Here is a 20428-nt window from a genome sequence, read left to right as displayed (position 1 = left end):
TCCATAGGCATTTTAATTTTTACCTCTGTTCACTTTTACCACTTTGTAGCTTTGTGACCTTGGTCAAGTTATTTTATCTCATTGAATTTTAGTTTTCTCTTATAAAATGAAATAACCTTATGTGCTTAATACATGTAATTTCCTCTTTTCTTATACCTTCATACTACTACTACTTCATTTCAGAATATACTTTGTATCTTACTAACCCACTCTAAAAGTCTGATCGCATCAAGTCCTTGCTTACATTCCCACACACCCGATATTAATTGCTGTTTTCTCTCCTCTTGTGGCAATGCCTTTCATATATCTCGTAACATAACATTTTCTTATTTGTTCAGCAGGATTGAGCATCTTTATATGCCTAGCATTGTTCTAGATTTAGGATTAGAATATTAAGATGGATAAGAAAATTCATGCTTTTGAAGAACTAATAAGTAGTGGGCTTCCTTTCTATATTGGGCTGAGTACTAAGGTATGTACACAGTCAGTCCTCCGTATTCCTGGATTCAACATCTGTGGAGTCAACCAACCCCGTATAGAAGATATTCGGGAAGAAAACCCCAGAAAGTTCCAAAAAGCTAAACTTGAATTTGCTACTTGCAGGGAACTATTTACATAGCATTTGCTATTACATAGCATTGTATTAGGTGTTTCAGGGGTAGTCTGGAAAGATTTCACATAGGAAATATGGAGATGCCATTTCTCTTGGTGCTTGAAGGATGTTAGCATTTATCACATTTGTACTTGAAGTGGTCAGAAGCTCCAAAGCATAAAGGTGTATATCCTATTACGAGAGTAAAAGAGTCAGGTAGTCTCATATCACTGGTGTGGGTGAGAATTGATGTTGGAAAAGCAGGATGGGTTAAAATACACCAAGTTCCTCCCTACTTCAGAGCTTTTGTATTAGCTGTTACCTTCTGTCCAGAGTGTATTTCTAGCTCTTCACATGGGTGACTAATTCTTTTTTTTCTTCAAGTCTCACTCAAATGCTTTTCAAAGTGGGCTCTTTTGACTTTTCTGACTCACCATAGGTAGTTCCCATTTCTCTCCTTCCCCATTTTCTCTATCTCATCACCTTCTTTATGTTGACAACATTTTTTCCCAATCTTCATTTGTGTATGGGTTTATCATTCAGTTTCCCCATTAGAATGTTAGCTCCCTGATGGTCAGGGACCGTGATGTATCTTGTTCACCACTGGATCCTCAGTTTCTTGGTGTAGTTCCTAATACATAATGGGCACTCAAGAATTTGTTGAATAAAGCAGTAAAGCTTTTTGAGAAAGTGGGTAATCAGATTTGCCTTTTTTAAAAGAAGATCTAAGATGAAATCCTTCTTTTGCCACTTACTAGATATATGACTTTGAATAGTTGTTTTGATTTTCTTATCTATAAAATAGAATTAATAATACCCATGGGATTGTGGTGTTATAATGATTATATGAGTACCTGAATCATGGTAAACACTAAGTAAAAGTTATGTCATCATCATTATCGTTATTTTTAATGAAGATTGAAGGGGGCATGTTTCCTTTTTTTTTCTCTCTCTCTTTCCCGTCATTCACAGTTGCTCATTTTAGGTCTTTTACTCAAGCAAAATTAATGTTTAATTGTGGACTCAAAGTGAGGTTGGTAAGTAACATGGTTTGAAATATCCTTAGCATTTTTGTGGTTTACATAGGACTGAACCAAGTTTTAAGTCAGCAAGCAAACCAGGAGATCAGCCCACTGGACAGTATGATTCAAAGACTACAACAGGAGCAAGACCTGAGACGTTCTGGTGAAGCAGGTATCAGTAATACCAGCCGTTTAAGTAGAGGTAAGCAGTGATTCTTAAGTGAAATATTTAAAAAATTGAAGCAGTCTAAACCTACAGCAGTAGAGAAGCAATTAAACAAATATGGTAAATCCATTATGTGAAATATTAGGCTGCCAAAATGATCATGGTTTTGAAGAATATTTAATGACCTAAAAAAATATTCTTAATATAAGGTTTCACACTATGGACAATGAGTTTATTAATGTATATATTCTTCCAAATCTCCTATAATAAACATGAATAATTTAGAAAAATGTTAAAAATAAATTTTTTCAATAATTTATGGAATACATTCAAAGCCACATTCTCGAACATCTCACCATCCTTAATGTTGTGTATTATTAAACTTTAGAGAAAATTTATGAACCATAAATGTCCTTGGGTTTGTGTCTGTTTTTGCTTCTTATATAGTTTTCCCAAAAATACACAGTGGGCAATTTTTTTTAAGTAATATTAGGTTTTACATCTTTGGAGCTTAACAGTCCATAGTCATGATTCATTAACTTATCTAGTCAACTGAATAGCCATGTTCTGTTTTCATTAAGCTTTTGCTTGTGGTTTAGCTCCTAATTTGGTGATGTGATTATCTGCCACAGCACTATGAAGTTTCATGTGGAAGACAGTATGGATTTTTTTCCCCCTGGTGTGTGTGTGTGTGTGTGTGTGTGTTTCCTGTTAGAAACTAATGGAGAAGTGTCTCTAAATAGAACTTACTTACTTACTTACTGATTATTTGCCACAGCACTATGAAGTTTCATGTGGAAGACAGTATGGATTCCCCCCCCCCGGGTGTGTGTGTGTGTGTGTGTGTGTGTGTGTGTGTGTGTGTGTGTGTGTTTCCTGTTAGAAGCTAATGGAGAAGTGTGTCTAAATAGAACTTACTGTATTAATTTTTTCACTTAGGCTCTACAAGTTCTACCTCAGAGGTTCATTCACCACCTAATGTAGGACTAAGGCGTAGTGGTCAAATCGAAGGTGTACGGCAAATGCATAGTAATGCACCAAGAAGTGAAATAGCCACAGAGCGGGATCTTGTAGCTTGGAGTCGAAGGGTGGTAGTACCTGAGCTATCAGCTGGTGTAGCCAGGTAAGGAAGGGGAATTATGAATTTTTATGTACCACAGTTGTTTGTATTCATTTTGAATTACAGTCTTCAGAGTACCTTTTTAGCTCTAATTTGTTTTAAATTTATCTGCAGAGCTAATGTTTTAAACTATTCATGACTCTGGAGAAAAGTTAAATTTCAGTATATGTCCCTTTCTAGGATGATTCATGTAAATGATATGGGGGGAGTGTTAAGGTGAATGGGGGGGGAATTATAAATTTGGCTTGAACAAATATGAGATTTTACTGAGTAGCATATTTAAATCTTAGTTTGTCTTGTTTAACTGTATCTTAAAACACATTCATGGTTTGTTATAATTTATTTTTCTGTGGATTTTACGAATCATTCATACTGCATCATTCAGAGGCATAGTGAAAATACATTATTTATTGGTAATAGATTATATAAGAATTTTAAATCTTTTTTATACTTAAAAGTATACATATGTAAATTAAAAAGTATTGATTTTATGTAATCCTATTCTAAAGGTCATTGCTATGAGGGACGTTTATATCCAATTCCTTTTGATTCTTTATTAATGAAATACTCATGGATGAGGTCCATATGAGCCCCAACTAATACTGACTATATAATTATAATACTGTACTATAACAAAAAACATAGGAAGATCAAATTTGATTTTAGGATTTCCTAGTTCTTAAAAGATAAGAGTAATTATATGATTAGAAATATTTGTAATCTGAATGTTTATTATGCTTTTTTGATTGGACAACACTCAAATTTGTGTTAGGTTTTAGGATTATACACCTAAAGCTTGAATTTGAACCATAACTTTATCTGATGACAAATATATCCAGATGTTCTTTAGCTGTGTTCCTGTCTACTTTTTAATTCTAATGTTAAGGTTTGAAGAGGGTGCAATAAATAATACCCATCATTTTAAAAATAGTTCTAAAGGAGTAAAAAATAACACAAAAGAGTAAGACAGGAAATGAGCATATTTTATTATTCATACGGCTGTGAAGAACGTGACTTTTATCTGCATGAACGTGTGCTTCCTAATACTGAACCCCAACGAAAGGTACCACTGGGCCACGGTATTTCTCCCCATGTGAGGCAGCTGGTTTGCTTCTTTGAAGTGCAGAGAAGAATGTATACATGGCAAACAGGGCATAGAACTGGGCCATGCTAAGCTGGATTTTCCTTCTAGAGCATCCTAATTAATTAGTTCACTCCTCCTCCCCTAGTCAAGAATGAGTAAGGAGGTGAAAAGTGTCCAGGAGTGGGTTGCTCGTTGGTGGTGGAGGTCCCTGCACATGGAACAGTGGGGAAGATTTGTTTCTCTCCAGATATTTGTCACCTTTTTATCTCTCTTTCTTTGAGCTTGACCATTGAGCGTATGGTCCAGCGAGGCTGTGGCCATTACTTCAAAGGGTATTCGGCCTTCCTGGAGCTTTGCATTAAAATTAAATCCAATCCCATAGCCAACAAAGGATTAATATCTATTATATATAAAGAACTCTCAAAAGTCAGCAGAAAACAAAGCAATCCAATTAGAAAATTGGGCAAAAGCTATGAACAGACATTTCATCAAAGAGTATATACAGATGGCAAATAAGCACATGAAAAGATACTCAACATCATTAGCCATTAGTGAAACGCAAATTAAAACTTCAGTGAAATAATCTATGTACCTATCAGAATGGCTGAAATACAATGACAGCACCAAATGCTGGGAAGGGTGTGGAGAAACTGGATCCCTCATGCATTGCTGGTGGGAATGTAAAATGGTGCAGCCACTCCGGAAAACAGTTTGGCATTTTTTTAAAAACCTAAACATAGGACTATCATATGATCCATTGATTGCACTGTTTGGGGATTTATCCCAAAGAAATTAAACTTATTTTCACACAAAAACCTGTACACAAATGTGTAGCAGCTTTATTCGTAATAGCCAAAACCTAGAAACAACCCAGATGTCCTTCAGTGGGTGTATGATTAAACAAACTATGGTATATCCACACCATAGAATAAGACTGCATTAAACAGGAACAACCTGTTGATACACAACTTGATTGAATCTTCAGGGAATTACGGTGAGCAACCAGTCTCAAAGGTTATGTATTAATCCATTTGTGGACTACTCTTGAAATGACAAAAGTATAGAGATGGAGAACAGATTAGTGGTTGCTAGACATTGTGAAGAGGAAGGGCTGAGGAGAAGAAGAAGGTGGCTATGATCATTAAAAGGGCACCGCAAGGGACCTTTGTGGTAATGGATATGTTCTTTCTGTATCACTGGGCCAATGGATACACAAACGTACACATGTGATAAACTCGGACAGAACTAAATACAAACACACACACATGAGTGGAAGTAAAACTGGGGAGCTCTGAATATCAGTGGGTAGTATCAATATCCAGATCCAGGTTATGATGTTGTACTATAGTTTTGCAAGATATTACCATTGGGGAAAGCTAGGTAAAGGATACAAGGAACCTCTTTGTATTATTTCTTAGAACTGTATGTGAACCTACAGTTATCTCAATAAAAAAGTTTAATTAAAAAAAAAACAAATTAACAAACAAAATTAAATCCAAGGGCATTCTTTTCACAAGATTCAAGTTCACTCATTTCCATTCAGAATCTTGACCAGCCTCATTAGAGATTCTGCAATTAAGTATAAAATGACCCAAGTATACCCAAGTAATAAAATGTCAACATTATAGAGCTCTTCCAGGTTCGAATATTAACTCCCTTCCAACTGTGATATCTCCAGGGAAAAATTAAAGTTCAGAGATTAAATACCCTTCCAGTGCAAAAACCTTAAAGTTTTAAGGAATTAAAATTTTTAAAGAATTCTCTTGTCCTTGTGAGTCCAGGTTCCATGAAGTTAAAGTTCACAGTTAATGTTCCTCAAAACTTCTGTTGCTCAAATTCAGCTTGATACCTGGATAGAGTTGAAGTTTTTTCAGTGGCTGAAGCCTGACCTGCCTTTCACTGGAGAGAATGTAGTTCTTTCAGGGCTTCGGGAGTTAATGTTAGTTCTACCTCAAGGGTCTGTTGTGCCTTATTTTTTTTTTTTTTTAAATTCCAGCTATCTGTATTGCACATAAGATTATCACAGCATAAGCCCAACACTGACATAAGTTTTGAAGAATAAATAAATTCTGTTTTTAATCCTTGGAGCAGTTACCTTAAGAGTAACCGTGTTCCCAGATCCTAAAACTTTATTTGCCAAAGACTATAGTAGAAACAGTAGTATCTAGTTCAAGTGGACAGAGTTTGTCTTTCCAGTATTCCAGTCATTTAATGCTCAATGTCCAGAGCTCACAATCTATGAAATTAAACTCAGAAATCTTTATCACATGCCTCATCTGAAAAGAAGGCATCAGGAGTAACATCCCCTCACTGATACCTAACATTCCCTTTGGGGAGAAATCAGTTATAAACATTACAGATTATATGTGGCTTTTAATTCTCGTTCAGTAGGCAAGAAGAATGGAGAACTGCGAAGGGAGAAGAAGAAATAAAGACTTACAGATCAGAAGAGAAAAGAAAACACTTCACAGTTCCAAAAGAGAATAAAATGCCCACTGTCTCCAAGGTAAATAGTAATTACTTTGATGTTTAATATTTGCTTCATAAGTACAGTGACTATTTTGTAATTAAAGGCCTGTTTGTAATTAAACATGTTAATATTATAGACAGGATATTTAACTAATGAAATAAAGTTAACATAGCTAATTCTCGATTATCTTTGGATTATCTTTAAATCTTTAATATTACATTTCCTACTTTCTAGCATACCTTTTCCCCAAATGCCAATTGTAATATGCCTGTTAAATCTAATAAATTACACCTTAAGCCTAAGCAAGATCTTTTTTTTAGTTCTGCCATTGGTGGCACACTGTAAAACAGTGTTCTGGTTTTTTTTTTGTCCTACACTTTTTTTTTTTTTTTTTTTTTACTGTTTTGCACCTATTTGTTATTGCAGGTAATTAAGACAGCTGTGCTGCTATAAATAATAGTTCTCATTTTCTCCATTAAGATAGGTAAATTGTCCCTACTAGTTTGCCCTGTTGGTTTGTCTGTCATCCTACTCTGGAAAAACTTTTCAGTCCAGTGGATTTCAACTGGTTATGCCCTAATCTGGGAGAGATATGTACTTAACCTTCTTGAGTGTCAAGGGTTGACGGGTCTCTAGACCCAGCTTTGTGCTCCTTCCTCTTATTTGAGTTCCTCAGACCTTCTAAAGTAGTTTCCTTTATTACAGCTACCTTTTCTGTTTTGTGACTCTTCAAAGGACTCAAGTAGTCCTTTGCAATTATTTTATGTTTTCCTTTACTAAGGGTATCATACCTTGGCATCAGTAGGACCCTACACTGCTACAGTTTCCGTTAGTATAATCTGAAATAATCTTTTCATTTTTAGGTTTTTGTTGGTGGTGGTGGTGGTGGTTTTTTTCATGGTGGCTGGAAAGCATACCCTTTTTTTGGTATCCTTTGCTCTGAATCCAAGGATGTGGGGACATAATTCATATAATGATTGTGAGCTTCTATTGGCTGCCACTTTTATGGATGGAATATGGTAATATCTGTAAAAATTAAAAGGATGTGCTTATCTTTTAATCCAGTAGTGGTACTTCGAAGACTGTTTTTTTAGAAAGAAAAGAATTGATGTGAATGTATATACGTGTGTGTGCATGCAGATATTTATAGTGTCTCTGGTGGCAAAAACTGGAATAACTTCAGTGTTTATTGGTGGACGAAAGGTAGGATGTCATGACATATATATACCCATGGAATACTCTACAGCTTTTTAAAGAAATGAGTTAGAGCTCACTCCGTTGCCTTGGAGAAATGTTCATGATGTATTTGTTAAGTGAAAAAAAGCAAGTGGGACAGTAGTGTTTATAACATACAAAATACATTTGCTTTTCAAATTTTATGAGACTGGAGAAAGGTTTGAAAGCACCTCCTGTTGATAATCACAGATGTACAAGTTATGAGATGCTACCTTTCATCTCAGAGTTGCATTATTTTTTTTCCTCTAATAGTAGAGGGTACTAACTGTGCAGGGGGGTTGTATAAATTAATACAAAAAAAACTGGTTAGAAAGCAATTATAAAGTTGATTTTTGATAATAGGTTTGGTCCCCAAATTACAGTGCCTTAAATTTACTTAATTTCTCTTAAATATTTATTTATTCCCCTTGAGGGAAATGTATTTCTCTCAGATTTAAAAACCTCGGTAGGTGGTCAAGATCTGGTTTGATGCCCTCTGTGTTGAGAACTGAAGCTCTTTAAATATTTCTGATTTTCTTATGTTTGAATTTGACTTCATGCCTCAAGATGTCAGCATTTTCATATAAGGCTGCAAGATGGAAGATCATATCAGTGAGGAAGGTGCGGAGGGTACATACATATGCTCTCCTGAGGAAGGTTTTTTGAAGTTGTTCTGCAACATTGTGCCAGATATCCCATTGACCAGAATTTAGTCACATGAAATTCTGACAATGAAAATTTCATTTTCTGTGCAAGAAGCGGGGAACAGATGTTGGTTGACAACCAGCTTTTTCTTACACATTATATATTAAGGCATTAAAAACATGTTCTTTGACTTGGAATTTATTCTAATGAAATGCAAAATTGTGGATAAAGCTTTACAAAATGGAAAAAAAGCAATTTTTAATGAAATAGATTTGTGTAGATAAATAATATTTAAATGAAAGAAGCAAGATCCATTACATTCTTAACAATAAATTACTCAAAGCTTATGAGATTATAGTTGAATATTATTTCCTTTTTTACATATTTTCCCAAATTTTTGCAAAATTACAGAACCCTTCAGTAATTCTTTTAGAGAGAATCTGTGTGGAGTAAATCTTGTATCCTTGTATGTGAAAATGTCTTTTATTTCAGTTGGCTTTTACAAGTTAACAGCCCCAGCAAGAGTAGAGGTAAAGTGCAGGGAAGAAGTGACAGGACTGTGGGGAGGGAACTGGAGAGTGGAGGTGATGGAGAGACAGAGACTGGTTGAACTCAGGTTTGCAGTATTATAGGTCTTGAGGTACACAGCCCCATCCCCCCATACACATACAGAATCTTTTTTAGGAGACAGGGCAATACCTAGATTTTTTCTTTTTCCCTCCCTTCCCAAGTGCCACCCAATACACTTGTGAAACCAGAGCCAAACATACTCAGATATTCAACACAGCATATTATTCTGAGAGAGATAAGAGAGGATATTGGAAACATGATGTAGCAGCAAGCTGTTTTGGAGAGGGTTCTGTTGGAGAAATTGGGATGAAACATCTTGTCTTTGAAATGGAGAACTCAATGGATGGATTGAATAGAGGAATACAAAACACTGAGAAATAAGTTAACAAGCTGGAATGTCAAGTTGAAGAACTCTTCAGAATGCATCAACAAGGGATAAATTGATGGAGAGAATGAGGGAAATGTGAAAAACATATGTGTATGTTTATGTAATGTGTATGTTGTATACACAGAGAGATTAGAAGTACATAGTAAAAAAAAAAAAAAGCTTTATTTGGTAAGAGTCTTCAAAGAAGAAAAAATATACAGAGGGAGAAAAGAGTTGGAAAAATGATCCAGAATTTCCTAGAATTAATCTCTAGCTGAGCAAATGCGTAGCGTGCCAACTTAGAATAAGGAAAAAAAGAACACAGAATTAAAGAATTAAAACCTCAGTTAAGCACATTATAGGAAGATTTGAAGATATCTAAAACAGAGAGTATTCTGAAAGTTTCTGGAGGGAAGAAGGGAACCACATGAACTTTAATTTGACTGATATTACACTTTTTGTTTGTTGTTAACAAAATGGATTCCACTGAGCACCCTACAGCCAGAAGAGTTAAGAGGAAATTAAAGAATCAACACCCACATTAGGAAAATTGTCTGCAACCCCAACACAGTCATGTTTTTGCTGATTTCTTACTGGAATGGTGACAACGTGCTGGAGCCAAGTGCTAACGTGCGGGGTTCAAGGGATGGAAAGTCACCCGTAAGGATGGCACTGCCAGTGGAACCATGCTGCTTTAAAACTCTGAATGGCATCCTGCCACCGACTTGTCTAATGGACAAGCCCTTGGTGCCTGCCCCTCCGGGTAGTATTGGTACTGTCCCTGTGGGCCAGTTGCAGATTGGGGTTCTCAAATCTGGCATGTGATCACCTTTGCTTCAGTCGTCATTACAGCTGAAGTTTAAAAAAAAAACAGTCTGTTGAAGTGCACGTGAAGCCTTGGGTGAAGCTCTTCTGAGACAATGTAGACCTCAGTGTCAAGAACGTGTCTGTCAGAGCTGCTAGCCATAATAGCTTTGTGGTTCTTGACAGCAAAAATAACCCATGAATGATGGAAGCAGCCAGCTTCACAGCTCAAACGATTATCCTGAGCCATCCAAGCTAAGTCAGTGCTGGCTGTGCACCCGTTCTGGATTGTACCACAGCTCAGCTCACACAGCTTGCAAGGTTGCTGACCTGAAGGAGAAGATTGGTCACTGTTCTGGGAAGGGGCTTCTGGAAGATGGCCTCAAATTCTTGAAAGGTGGTGGTGCTGCCTGCCGTTGATTGGTTCCTGGCAAGCCCCCTTGTGTGTTGAGAGCTCCTCTGACTGTCGCTTTGCTGTTCGTGACATGAGACAGGCAGTTGCTATCGGTGTCGTCAGATCAGTGGACAAGAAGGCAGCTGGAGCTGGCAAGGTCACCACGTCTGCCCAGAAAGCTCAGAAGGCTAAATGAATATTATCGCCAGTACCGGGCACCCCAGTCTTAACCAGTGGTGGAAGAACTGTCTCAGGACTGTTTGTCTCGATCAGCCATTTAAGCTGAATAGTAAAAGACTGATTGATAACAATGCATCATAAAACCTTGAAGAAGCAGAGAATGTTTTGTGGACCATTTGTTTTTCTGTATGTGGCAGTTTTAACTTACTAGTTTTTAAATCAGTACTTTTTAATGGAAACAACTTGACCAGAAATCTGTCACAGAATTTTGAGATCCATTAAAACAAAGTTAATGAGAAGAGAGAAAAAAAAAAAAGTGAGGATATAACTATAGGTTCAAAGGACTGAGGATATAACTAATAGGTTCAAAATTATTTTCTGTCCACACTTCAAAGATAGTGTTCCTTTTTCTTATTGTATGATTTATTGCATGATATCTTGTATATATAAGTCTGATGTCAGTCTCTTTTTTCAAAGGTAATTTTTAGTATTTTCCTTCTATTTTTTTATATTCACAAGTTGGGGTTTTTTTTTCAGGTGTAAATTCTTCTTTTTGTTTAGTTTTTTCCATCATGTAACCATGTTAGACTTTCAGTTATTTTGATCAGTCTTAGTTGTTTTCTCATCTGCTGAAGAAGACTTTTTTCTCCCATTTGCCTGCAGCAGAAGAGAGCTAGTCACCTGGTGTCCAAGTCTCATAGTGATTGGTTAGCTTTGTGATCACCATTTTGTTTTCTAGTTTGCCTCTGCCTTATTATGTATGCCTCCCAGTCTGTGGTCCTCTTTCTTATATCTGTTCTATAGGTTTGGCGTAGGTAGAGGAGAGTTCAGTGTTAGGCTTAGTCTGTTATTATGAATCCTCATCAGAAAAAAAAAGTTTTTATAACCTGTCAATCACCAAGTGAATTTCAACATATCATAAACCTGTGTTTTAACTTAATGTTAAGATATTTGAGCTGGTACTATAGTTTAGTCTACTTATGGGATATCTTAAATATGAATGGGTTTTTTATCATTAAAAAATACAACTTTTAGGGCTTCCCTGGTGGCGCAGTGGTTGAGAGTCCGCCTGCTGATGCAGGGGACGCAGGTTCGTGCCCCGGTCCAGGAAGATCCCATATGCTGCGGAGCGGCTGGGCCCGTGAGCCATGGCCGCTGAGCCTGCGTGTCCGGAGCCTGTGCTCCGCAATGGGAGAGGCCACAACAGTGAGAGGCCCGCGTACCGCAAAAAAAAAAAAAAAAAAAAAAATACAACTTTTAAAGTAAAAGGTGTTCTTTAAGCATACTCCAGATAAATTTAATTTACTTTTTTCCAGAATCATACTCATGAACATTTCCTGGATCTTGGAGAATCCAAAAAGCAGCAAGCAAACCAACACAATTATCGTACGAGATCTGCATTGGAAGAGACTCCCAGACCTTCAGAAGAGATAGAAAATGGCACTAGTTCTTCAGATGTGAGAGCTCAGCACACTCATAGATTTCTGTTTCCATTTTTACTTGTTTTTTTTAATGTAACTTTTATTCTTTGCATTCATTGTTATATTTAGAGATGTAGCTCAAACATGGTTTGTCTAGGTCTTAAAATGATAGTGATAGTTGTAGGACCGTAGTGTGTGTTCTGGGCATGGCACAGATATTCATAACCTCAAGTCCACAAAACAAATGCATGTGAATTAATTATTCCCATTTTGAGGGCTCTGAAGTTCAAAGATGTTTAGATTACACATTTACCTAACTATTAAATGGTAGAGCAGGGATTAAACGCACGTTCCTTTCACTCCAAAACCAAGTTTTTGAAATGGTACCATGAAGCTCTAGTCTGTAACTATAACTGATCAATAGACATTTGACAATTTTGGTTAGTTTTTAATCTCTGTACCAATTTATAGCTTTCTCAATGTAAATTTTTAAAATATTCCTTATGTATAATTATTTCCATAAATATCATTGTCCCTACTAAATTATATATTCTTTCAGCGAAGGGAATCCATTTGCAGTCACAGATCAGTCTTATTTAGCAATTACAATGGTCTTCCTTCCCCTGTCGCACTCTCCCTATTACCCCTTCACTCACAGTTAAGTCAGAGACTCTATGATCTGAGATGTTGACAGCTACACATTTTTGAAGTCATGTTACGTTTTGCAGTGTTAGACACGTGTGGGGATTCTCCACATATATTCTCTATGGACAGGGCAATATTAGCACAAATCGAGAGTATTCTAACCATAATTTAAAAGTAAGTCTCCAGTGTTTTCAGATCCTTGTATGGCCAGAACAAAACGATATATTCAATCTGGCAAAAAAAGATAAAATATACTCATTATATAAACTTGACACATAACAATTTAGATATGCCACAGAATGTAAAATATATGTGTGCTATCTATTTGCATTATAAAATATTTATTTTTGAAAGATTTATAATATTACTCTTTTAAATATTAAGTTTCTATAAAATTTTAAAAATATTAATTCAGCTCAAAATGTATTTCCAGGTACGTCTGTTACGTAAGAAAATTCTACTAATTCTTTGATTTGTCTTCAAAACTAATTTGTTTATGCCTTAAATTTGTAGAGGAGAATAATAAGAAAAGAATATCACCTTTGGCACAATATATTAGTTAAAAATGAAAGAATCCGGGCTTCCTTGGTGGCGCAGTGGTTGAGAGTCCGCCTGCCGATGCAGGGGACATGGGTTCGTGCCCCGGTCCGGGAAGATCCCACATGCCGCGGAGCGGCTAGGCCCATGAGCCATGGCCGCTGAGCCTGCGCGTCCGGAGCCTGTGCTCTGCAACGGGAGAGGCCACAACAGTGAGAGGCCCACGTACTGCAAAAAAAAAAAAAAAAGAAAGAATCCTGGGTTTTTGGTTCAAATAATTTGTACTTCCATATAGTACCTTTTTATTTTGTATTTGGAATGTAGAATTATGTTTCTGTTCTCCCCCTTTAAAGAAGTAATATACTAAGAGTGGGAATAATCAGATCACTTGTTTAGATTTTTTTTTTTCAGTTATATTGAGCAAAGATTAAATTTGCTAAATAAAATTTACTCTGGATTTTGATCTTTTCATATTTGCCTAGTTTTCAAAGCCCTGTGGAATAGTTATGTAATACATTCTTCATTTTTAAGCCATCAAAACAGGAAAAAATTTCTCCCCAAGATATAACATTTAATTAGTAAAAAAATACATTTCATTATCCTTGTGAAAAATGATCTGGATGTGCCCAGCAGTTAGTAACACTGAACCGTTCTTGTGTAGAGTGGGGTCTAACCTTTGAAGTAAAATGACATGAGTTCAAAATAGGCTTTGCTGCTTATTAATTGTTCTGCCTTGAGTAAATTTCTTAGCCTGTTTAAGCTTTAGTTTCTTTTATTTAAATGACTGATTCTTATCACCAGCACTGTTTGTCTAGATCAAATGGGATGATATATACAAAGTGCTTAGAACAGTTTCTGACATATACTAAAAGCTTAATTAATGTGAGCTGGTATTTTTATTGGAGCAAGATTTTGTGCCCCCCCCCCCAAAAAAAACCAATTTTTATAAAGAAAATGGCTTCACAGGTAGTATCCTGTGTTAACCAGTGAATATTTACTAAAGAGAAATCAGAGTGTTTGGGTAGTTTTTAATCCTCTCCATTTGTATAAAATAATACCTGAGTTGGAATATCCTTTTTTTATATGATAAAGCTATTTTAATAATAATAATAAAAACATAAAAGTTCCTGAATTTAAGTTTCTCAATGCATCTATAGAAAAAGAAAACTTAAATTTTAAAAAAAACCCAAGAAGTAAAGTTGATATCAAATATTAATTTGGTATCACCCAGTCTAGAAGATGTGTTATGAGGCTTTTTTAAAAAATGTTAATCCACCCAAGAGATTGCTCTGAATCCAGTATTAGTAAGTATTTTATCTTTGGATACACTTAATATTTGGATACATTCAATAATTTTTGTATAGAAATATGAGGCCTGTGTTTTGCAACTAACTTAAATCAGGTTTTAATATAAATATCCTAATATGATTCATACTGTTAGATATCACTGATATTTTCTGTAATCATAGAATGTTATTCTGTAAAGCTATACAATAAAATATGTATTAACTATCTCTTAGGAAGGTGAAGTTGTTGCTGTCAGTGGTGGAACGTCCGAAGAGGAAGAGAGAGCATGGCATAGTGATGGCAGTTCTAGGTAATTTAATGAATTTTTATTCTTCCAAATGTAATGTAAATTCTTTAGAAAGCTGCCTTGATTCTTAATGTTAAATTCTTTTCTATGAGAAACATATTTCAGAGTCCCTTTGGTTTTAAAGTTGATCTTTCTTCAGAGTTTTTTTGTAGTTGTCCAAAATTTAGATTTCCTTTGACATGTTTTCGCTAGTAGAAAAAAATTTTTGGATATTGTAACTGGATCTACAAAATGATGCTTTTAACTTTTTCTTAGTTGATATTTTATCTTCTGAATGCTGTTATATTTGTAATACTGAACCACAAGCTAGCTTCATTACTGGCTTTGAGAAAGATTTATGCATTAAATTATGAAAGTAATGAGATTTTGTAGAGTTAACTTTTTTTAATGGAATTTGTTGAATGCTAATAATATTTTCTTCCAGCAATGAGAATAAACTTTCCCTTATTCCTGTTGTTCCCACCCCATTTGATCACGTAAGCGAGAATTCCTTCAGCTCCTTCTACTTACTGGTGATTCACATTGTTACAGGGCTTAATGGCCTTGGCTGACCTTGGCGAGGTCTCAGTAGCAAGAAGTAGAGCCTTTGGGAATGGTAATTATGTTTAGCCCCTGATAGTTATTCCCTGGCAGAACTAGCTCTTAACATTGCCAAAGAAACCAAGAGCCTGTATTTAAGAATTCTTTACCTCTTTTTGTCATGGACTTCCCTATTTCCACAGTAGTTGCTCCCAGTAATGATATGCAAGTGTTCATTGTTATGTCTGGTGGTTTTCTGTATTTGAAAGAAGACAGTAGAAGAAAAGCTCACTTTCTTTTGGCTCAGCAGTGGAAATAGAGTATAGGCATACATTGGTGATATCTCAGGTTTGACTCCAGACCACCACAATGAAGAGAATATTGCAGTAAAGCAAGTCATGTGAATTTTTGTTTTCCCAGTGCATATAAAAGTTATGTTTACACTATACTGTAGTCTGTTAGGTGTGCAGTGGCATTACGTCTAAAAAAAATAATTAAACATTTAAAAACAGCATTAATCTGAAAATAATACTATTGGGAAAGTGGCACCGATAGACTTGTTGCCACAGAGTTGCCACAAACCTTCGATTTGTAAAAAACACAGTGTCTATGAAGCACAGTAAAAACAAGGTATGCCTGTATCTCAGACCATGAAACAACATAGAGGTTCTTGTTTTGAAAAAGCAGTGTTGGCTTCAGCAGTTGGCGAAATTGTTGTAAAGTACATAGACCTCTGGGGTTTGTAGTCCATGCTGGTGGCAGCAGATTTTCTGTAAGAGCTGAGTGCTCCAGAGAGTAACAACAGTGAGTATTTGGCGAGTGCCATTTACAGTGACCATGGCTGGGGTTAGAGTAAATAAATGCTCCTAAGTTGAGGATAGCCTAGGTGGCTATTTGCCCTGCAGATGTGTTCCCACATATCCAGAGTAGTGTCAGAAATATTTTTTATTTAAGTTCTTCAAAATCATTTTAAGTTTTAAAATGAAGTCATGAAATCATACTAGAAAACACCTTAATTATTTGATTCTTATCTGTGATGATTATTCTTAGGGAGATAATGGGTAAATTACCCATAAAGGACACTTGGACCAGAGGGACAAGGTAGTAGAATAAAACTCCAGAAAAATATGCCTTCAGTGTTATCAGCAATATGTTTAGAGGAGTGAGGATATACATCAGTAAATCTAGGCAACCTGATTATTGATTTTAACACAGTATAATTTAGATTCCATTAAGGTAATTATATTTATAAAACTATAAAATCAAGTAATGAAATATTCTCATGTACTAAAATTAAAACAGAAGATAACATAATTGGATTCTTTATTTTTGCAACATCAGTTTAGTAAAACTTAGGTCTGTTGAAGGTGAACTGAAAAGAAAGCTTGAGTTTCCAGTGAGATACAGCCAATGGCAAACACGATTGGTAGTGATACATAAAATATTAGGCCTGTATTTTTCTGAATCTTACTTTGCTTTGAGGCATAAGATACACTTAGGGTGTACACTGGAGATGCCGTGCGAAGTTGGCAGGATCAGTCTTCCCGCTGGGTAGGAGGACTTCTGGCCCTGTCAGTTCGGTATCTAGCTACCATGAAGGCATCAGGGCTCTACCATGGGCGTTCCCGTGTCAGGGGGCCCACCTCCCCTCAAAAAGGAATCCCTATGCTTCTTCCTCAGTGACAGTACCTCCTGTGCTATCTAGGGCTATCTTTCTGTTGTTGCTAGAATTGAGGAAAGTGATGCTGTGCTCCTCATTTTTGTATACTCCACAATATTTTGAACACGTGCAGCACTCAGAAATCTGTATGTTTGCTAAAATCATAGAAGGTACTTAAGTTCATTGTTTAACTAGCACTACGACCTTATTTATCTTAAAAATTTTTGGAGATACTTAAGTAAATTAAGCCTACAGACTTCTAAGAAACTATTTAGAAGATGAGTTGAAAGTTAGGAAATATTTTTAGTTCATTTAGTATGTACTGTTCTGTCATTACTTTTTATGATGATCTTTCTTTACGTTTTCATACAACAAAGTCTTAAAAGTGTATCTTGTCTGTGTATTTTTTAAATCTTTTCTTTCCTTCTAGTGACTACTCCAGTGATTATTCTGACTGGACAGCAGATGCAGGAATTAATCTGCAGCCACCAAAGAAAATTCCTAAGCATAAAACCAAGAAAGCAGAAAGCAGTTCAGATGAAGAAGAAGAATCTGAAAAACAGAAGCAAAAACAGATTAAAAAGGAAAGAAAGAAAGTAAATGAAGAAAAAGATGGACCAGTATCACCAAAGAAAAAGAAGCCCAAAGAAAGAAAACAAAAGGTTGATTTATATATATATATGTTTTCTATAAAAACAAAGCACGCATTTTAAAAGTGCAGCTGATGAACATAAACATTTTTCAGGTGTAAGAGCAATAGAAAAAACTCAGAAGTACGCAGTAGTAAAATAAAATATATTAAGATCTCTTTAGTTTCCTCAAGTTTTTAAATGTTTAGCATGTGAGAGTATTTACTTGTAGAATTACCATATTGTAAATATTGAGCACTTAATCGTATAACATGAGCAGATATTTTTCTTGAGACTTCAGTGGGATTTGTTTATGTAAAAAAAATAATGCTACAAAACACACAGTTTATTAGTCTTTTAATTGCCTTTACTTTTCAACCATCCTTACTAACTGTTACTGCATACTGCTGTGGTAACAAGCCTTCATTAATTTACAGAGCATGTGAGCCATCACTAGTCCTTAGGTCAGTAGTACTGGTTTGATTACTACGTCTTTAGTCTGGATACTTTGAGACAGATCAGAAAAAGCAAGAGATGAATGTTATGCGAATAATATCTGTTAGCTGTTACGGAGTCGGAATTCTTTAAAAACAAGAACTTTTTAAATTTTGCTCTAAAGTAAATGAAATACAAGGGACACGTTTTGTATTCCCCAGAAGATTATAAATTCGAGGCACATTTGGTTAAACAAATGGAGATTTTTTTAAAACCTCTGCCATTTTTAGAATCAAATAGAAGTTGTTATCTGTAGAATTAAATACTATACTAGGGAGACAGTAGGGTCTTTATCTTTAGAGAGCTTTGAAAAATTTTAGGACTACTTCTGTCTTAAGTGTTTATTTTATCTGCATCCATTGAGCACTTGTTTGTTTCAGCTTTATAATTATGGATTACTTTAATCTGCATTCCTCAGCCTACTATCCTTTTTGTCACCTCCTTTGCCTTTGTCTAGGGGATATTTACCAAAGAGAGTACCACACATTAGCCACAATATTTCTCTTCTTCCTTGTCAGTGATGATAAATGTAGTCTGACCTATTACTTTACATAGTAGACAGGTAAAACCGATTTAGTCATGTATCTGGCTAATGAGGTAAACTTTTTTTTCATCTCAAGACAGTTTTGATGAACTTTTGAGGTTTGCAGTGCTGCCTCACGTAATTCTTTTATCCCAGGAGTGCAGTTTACTTCACCTGGTCCCCTTTTATTTGATGATTATCCATAAACTAATACCTCAGGCTCCTTCACACATGCTACATTTGGATCCACTGTTACTGTTTGGCATATTTTCATTTCACTGTTTTGCTTAAAGTATTACCCCAGGGTCTGTCTGCCACTAAACTTATGTGGGACAGATTTTAAAAAGCATAAGGTTAGGATGTTACAGGCTACTCCCTGTAATTTGGTTTTTGTTCACATGGTTTGTTGTCAGCCTATCAGTGAATCTAACAGTAGATAGAATTGTTCTTATTCCTTAGTCGTCTTATCTCAAGTAAACACAATACTTCCCTTCTTACGCATAGAGTTGTAGGGCTGAAAAGTAACTGAGACATCATTAATTAGTTGATATTTATTGCGTCTATGAAAAAAATGAAAATATTTTCCATATGATTGTTTGAATTAAGCAAAAAAGAAGAAGAAACAACCCAGTTAGGCAAATATAGAAAATGCTTATTAAAAAATAGAATTCTCGAGAGATACAGTAAAGTTATCTCAGATATTATCTGACATATATCCCTTATGCTGTTAGGAACTCTGGAAATCAGAGCGATGAATTTTTATCTAGTGCCTGCAGTTTATAAAGCAATACAGTGGATAAAAAGAAGTGTAAGACGTAGTACTTGCTCCAGAAACAATGTGTGACTAACAAGTTATTTGAATCCCGCCCCCCCCAAAAAATGGAATAAATATCACATGATAAAATATGTTTGATTGGCAAAGTAATTTTATAGATAATAACTCAGAAACCAAATGGGGCCATCTTATCTTAGAGTTTCACATAAGCTTTCCAGAAGAAATAAGATTTTAGATGGGCCTAGAAGAATATCCATGGATAGAAAGGAAATAAATCAGTTACCTGTATCTCCAAAATTAAAGAAATCGCAATTCATGAGGCTGGAAATTTAGAGACATGTCAATGCATTTTATCCCCTAAGTGGTTGTAAGTACTAACTGACAGAAATCTACTTTAACCAAACTTCTAGGTCCCCCAAGAATTGTTGAGGAATTGTCATAATGTTTATCATAATGATTCTTGTCTATGCCACAGTCTTACAGTTATAAATATGATTACTTCTATTTAATATCCAACTTACCTGGCTTCAGGTAAGAGTTGTTAGCTATCCTAATCGACATTCTGGGAAGAAATGCTTGCCTTAGTGTATTAATAGTTCATATTGAGGCTGGAATAAGTAATTTTTAGACTTTTCCTACCTTTTTTCCTTTTTTACTAAGTCAAAGGAAACCTTTTTCAAGCACTTTAACTGAACACCTCATCATATGTAAGACTGATATGATCTGTGGATCTCACTCTGTGATGTGCTCAGTGCATAACAGTAGTGGCTACTCAGTAACTACATGTAGATAAAATAACTGTTCACATGTCATGTGGCTTAACATCTCAAATCTAACACATAGCAAAATTTATTTTCTAAGCTTTCCCCTCTAACATGCTGCACTTCAGCCTTCCTCATCTCAGCAGTGACAACTCCAGTTGTTTACACCAAAACCCTGTAATTCTCCTTTTTCTCTCATTCCACATTCAGTCCATCAGGGAATTATTATCATGGCTCTGT

The 20428-nt window shown here is 35.6% G+C and overlaps 1 protein-coding gene across 3 annotated transcripts in view; it reads left to right on the top strand.

Moving 5' to 3' along the window:
- PHIP (PHIP subunit of CUL4-Ring ligase complex) overlaps positions 1–20428 on the top strand; it is a 127099-nt gene that overhangs the window by 72268 nt on the left and 34403 nt on the right. For 2 of the 3 annotated variants that reach the window (XM_019929326.3, XM_019929325.3), the window contains exons 18-23: positions 1679–1816; positions 2720–2903; positions 6373–6490; positions 11946–12086; positions 14753–14829; positions 17436–17667. In XM_019929326.3, coding sequence (XP_019784885.1) covers positions 1679–1816; positions 2720–2903; positions 6373–6490; positions 11946–12086; positions 14753–14829; positions 17436–17667 — 890 coding nt within the window. The remainder of the gene's footprint in view (positions 1–1678; positions 1817–2719; positions 2904–6372; positions 6491–11945; positions 12087–14752; positions 14830–17435; positions 17668–20428) is intronic. The other variant, XM_019929328.3, reaches the window with a different exon arrangement.

The sequence above is a fragment of the Tursiops truncatus genome, chromosome 12 (genome assembly GCF_011762595.2).
Source record: "Tursiops truncatus isolate mTurTru1 chromosome 12, mTurTru1.mat.Y, whole genome shotgun sequence".
Taxonomy (NCBI): Eukaryota; Metazoa; Chordata; class Mammalia; order Artiodactyla; family Delphinidae; genus Tursiops; species Tursiops truncatus.
This window is presented reverse-complemented; position numbering and strand designations above follow the sequence as displayed.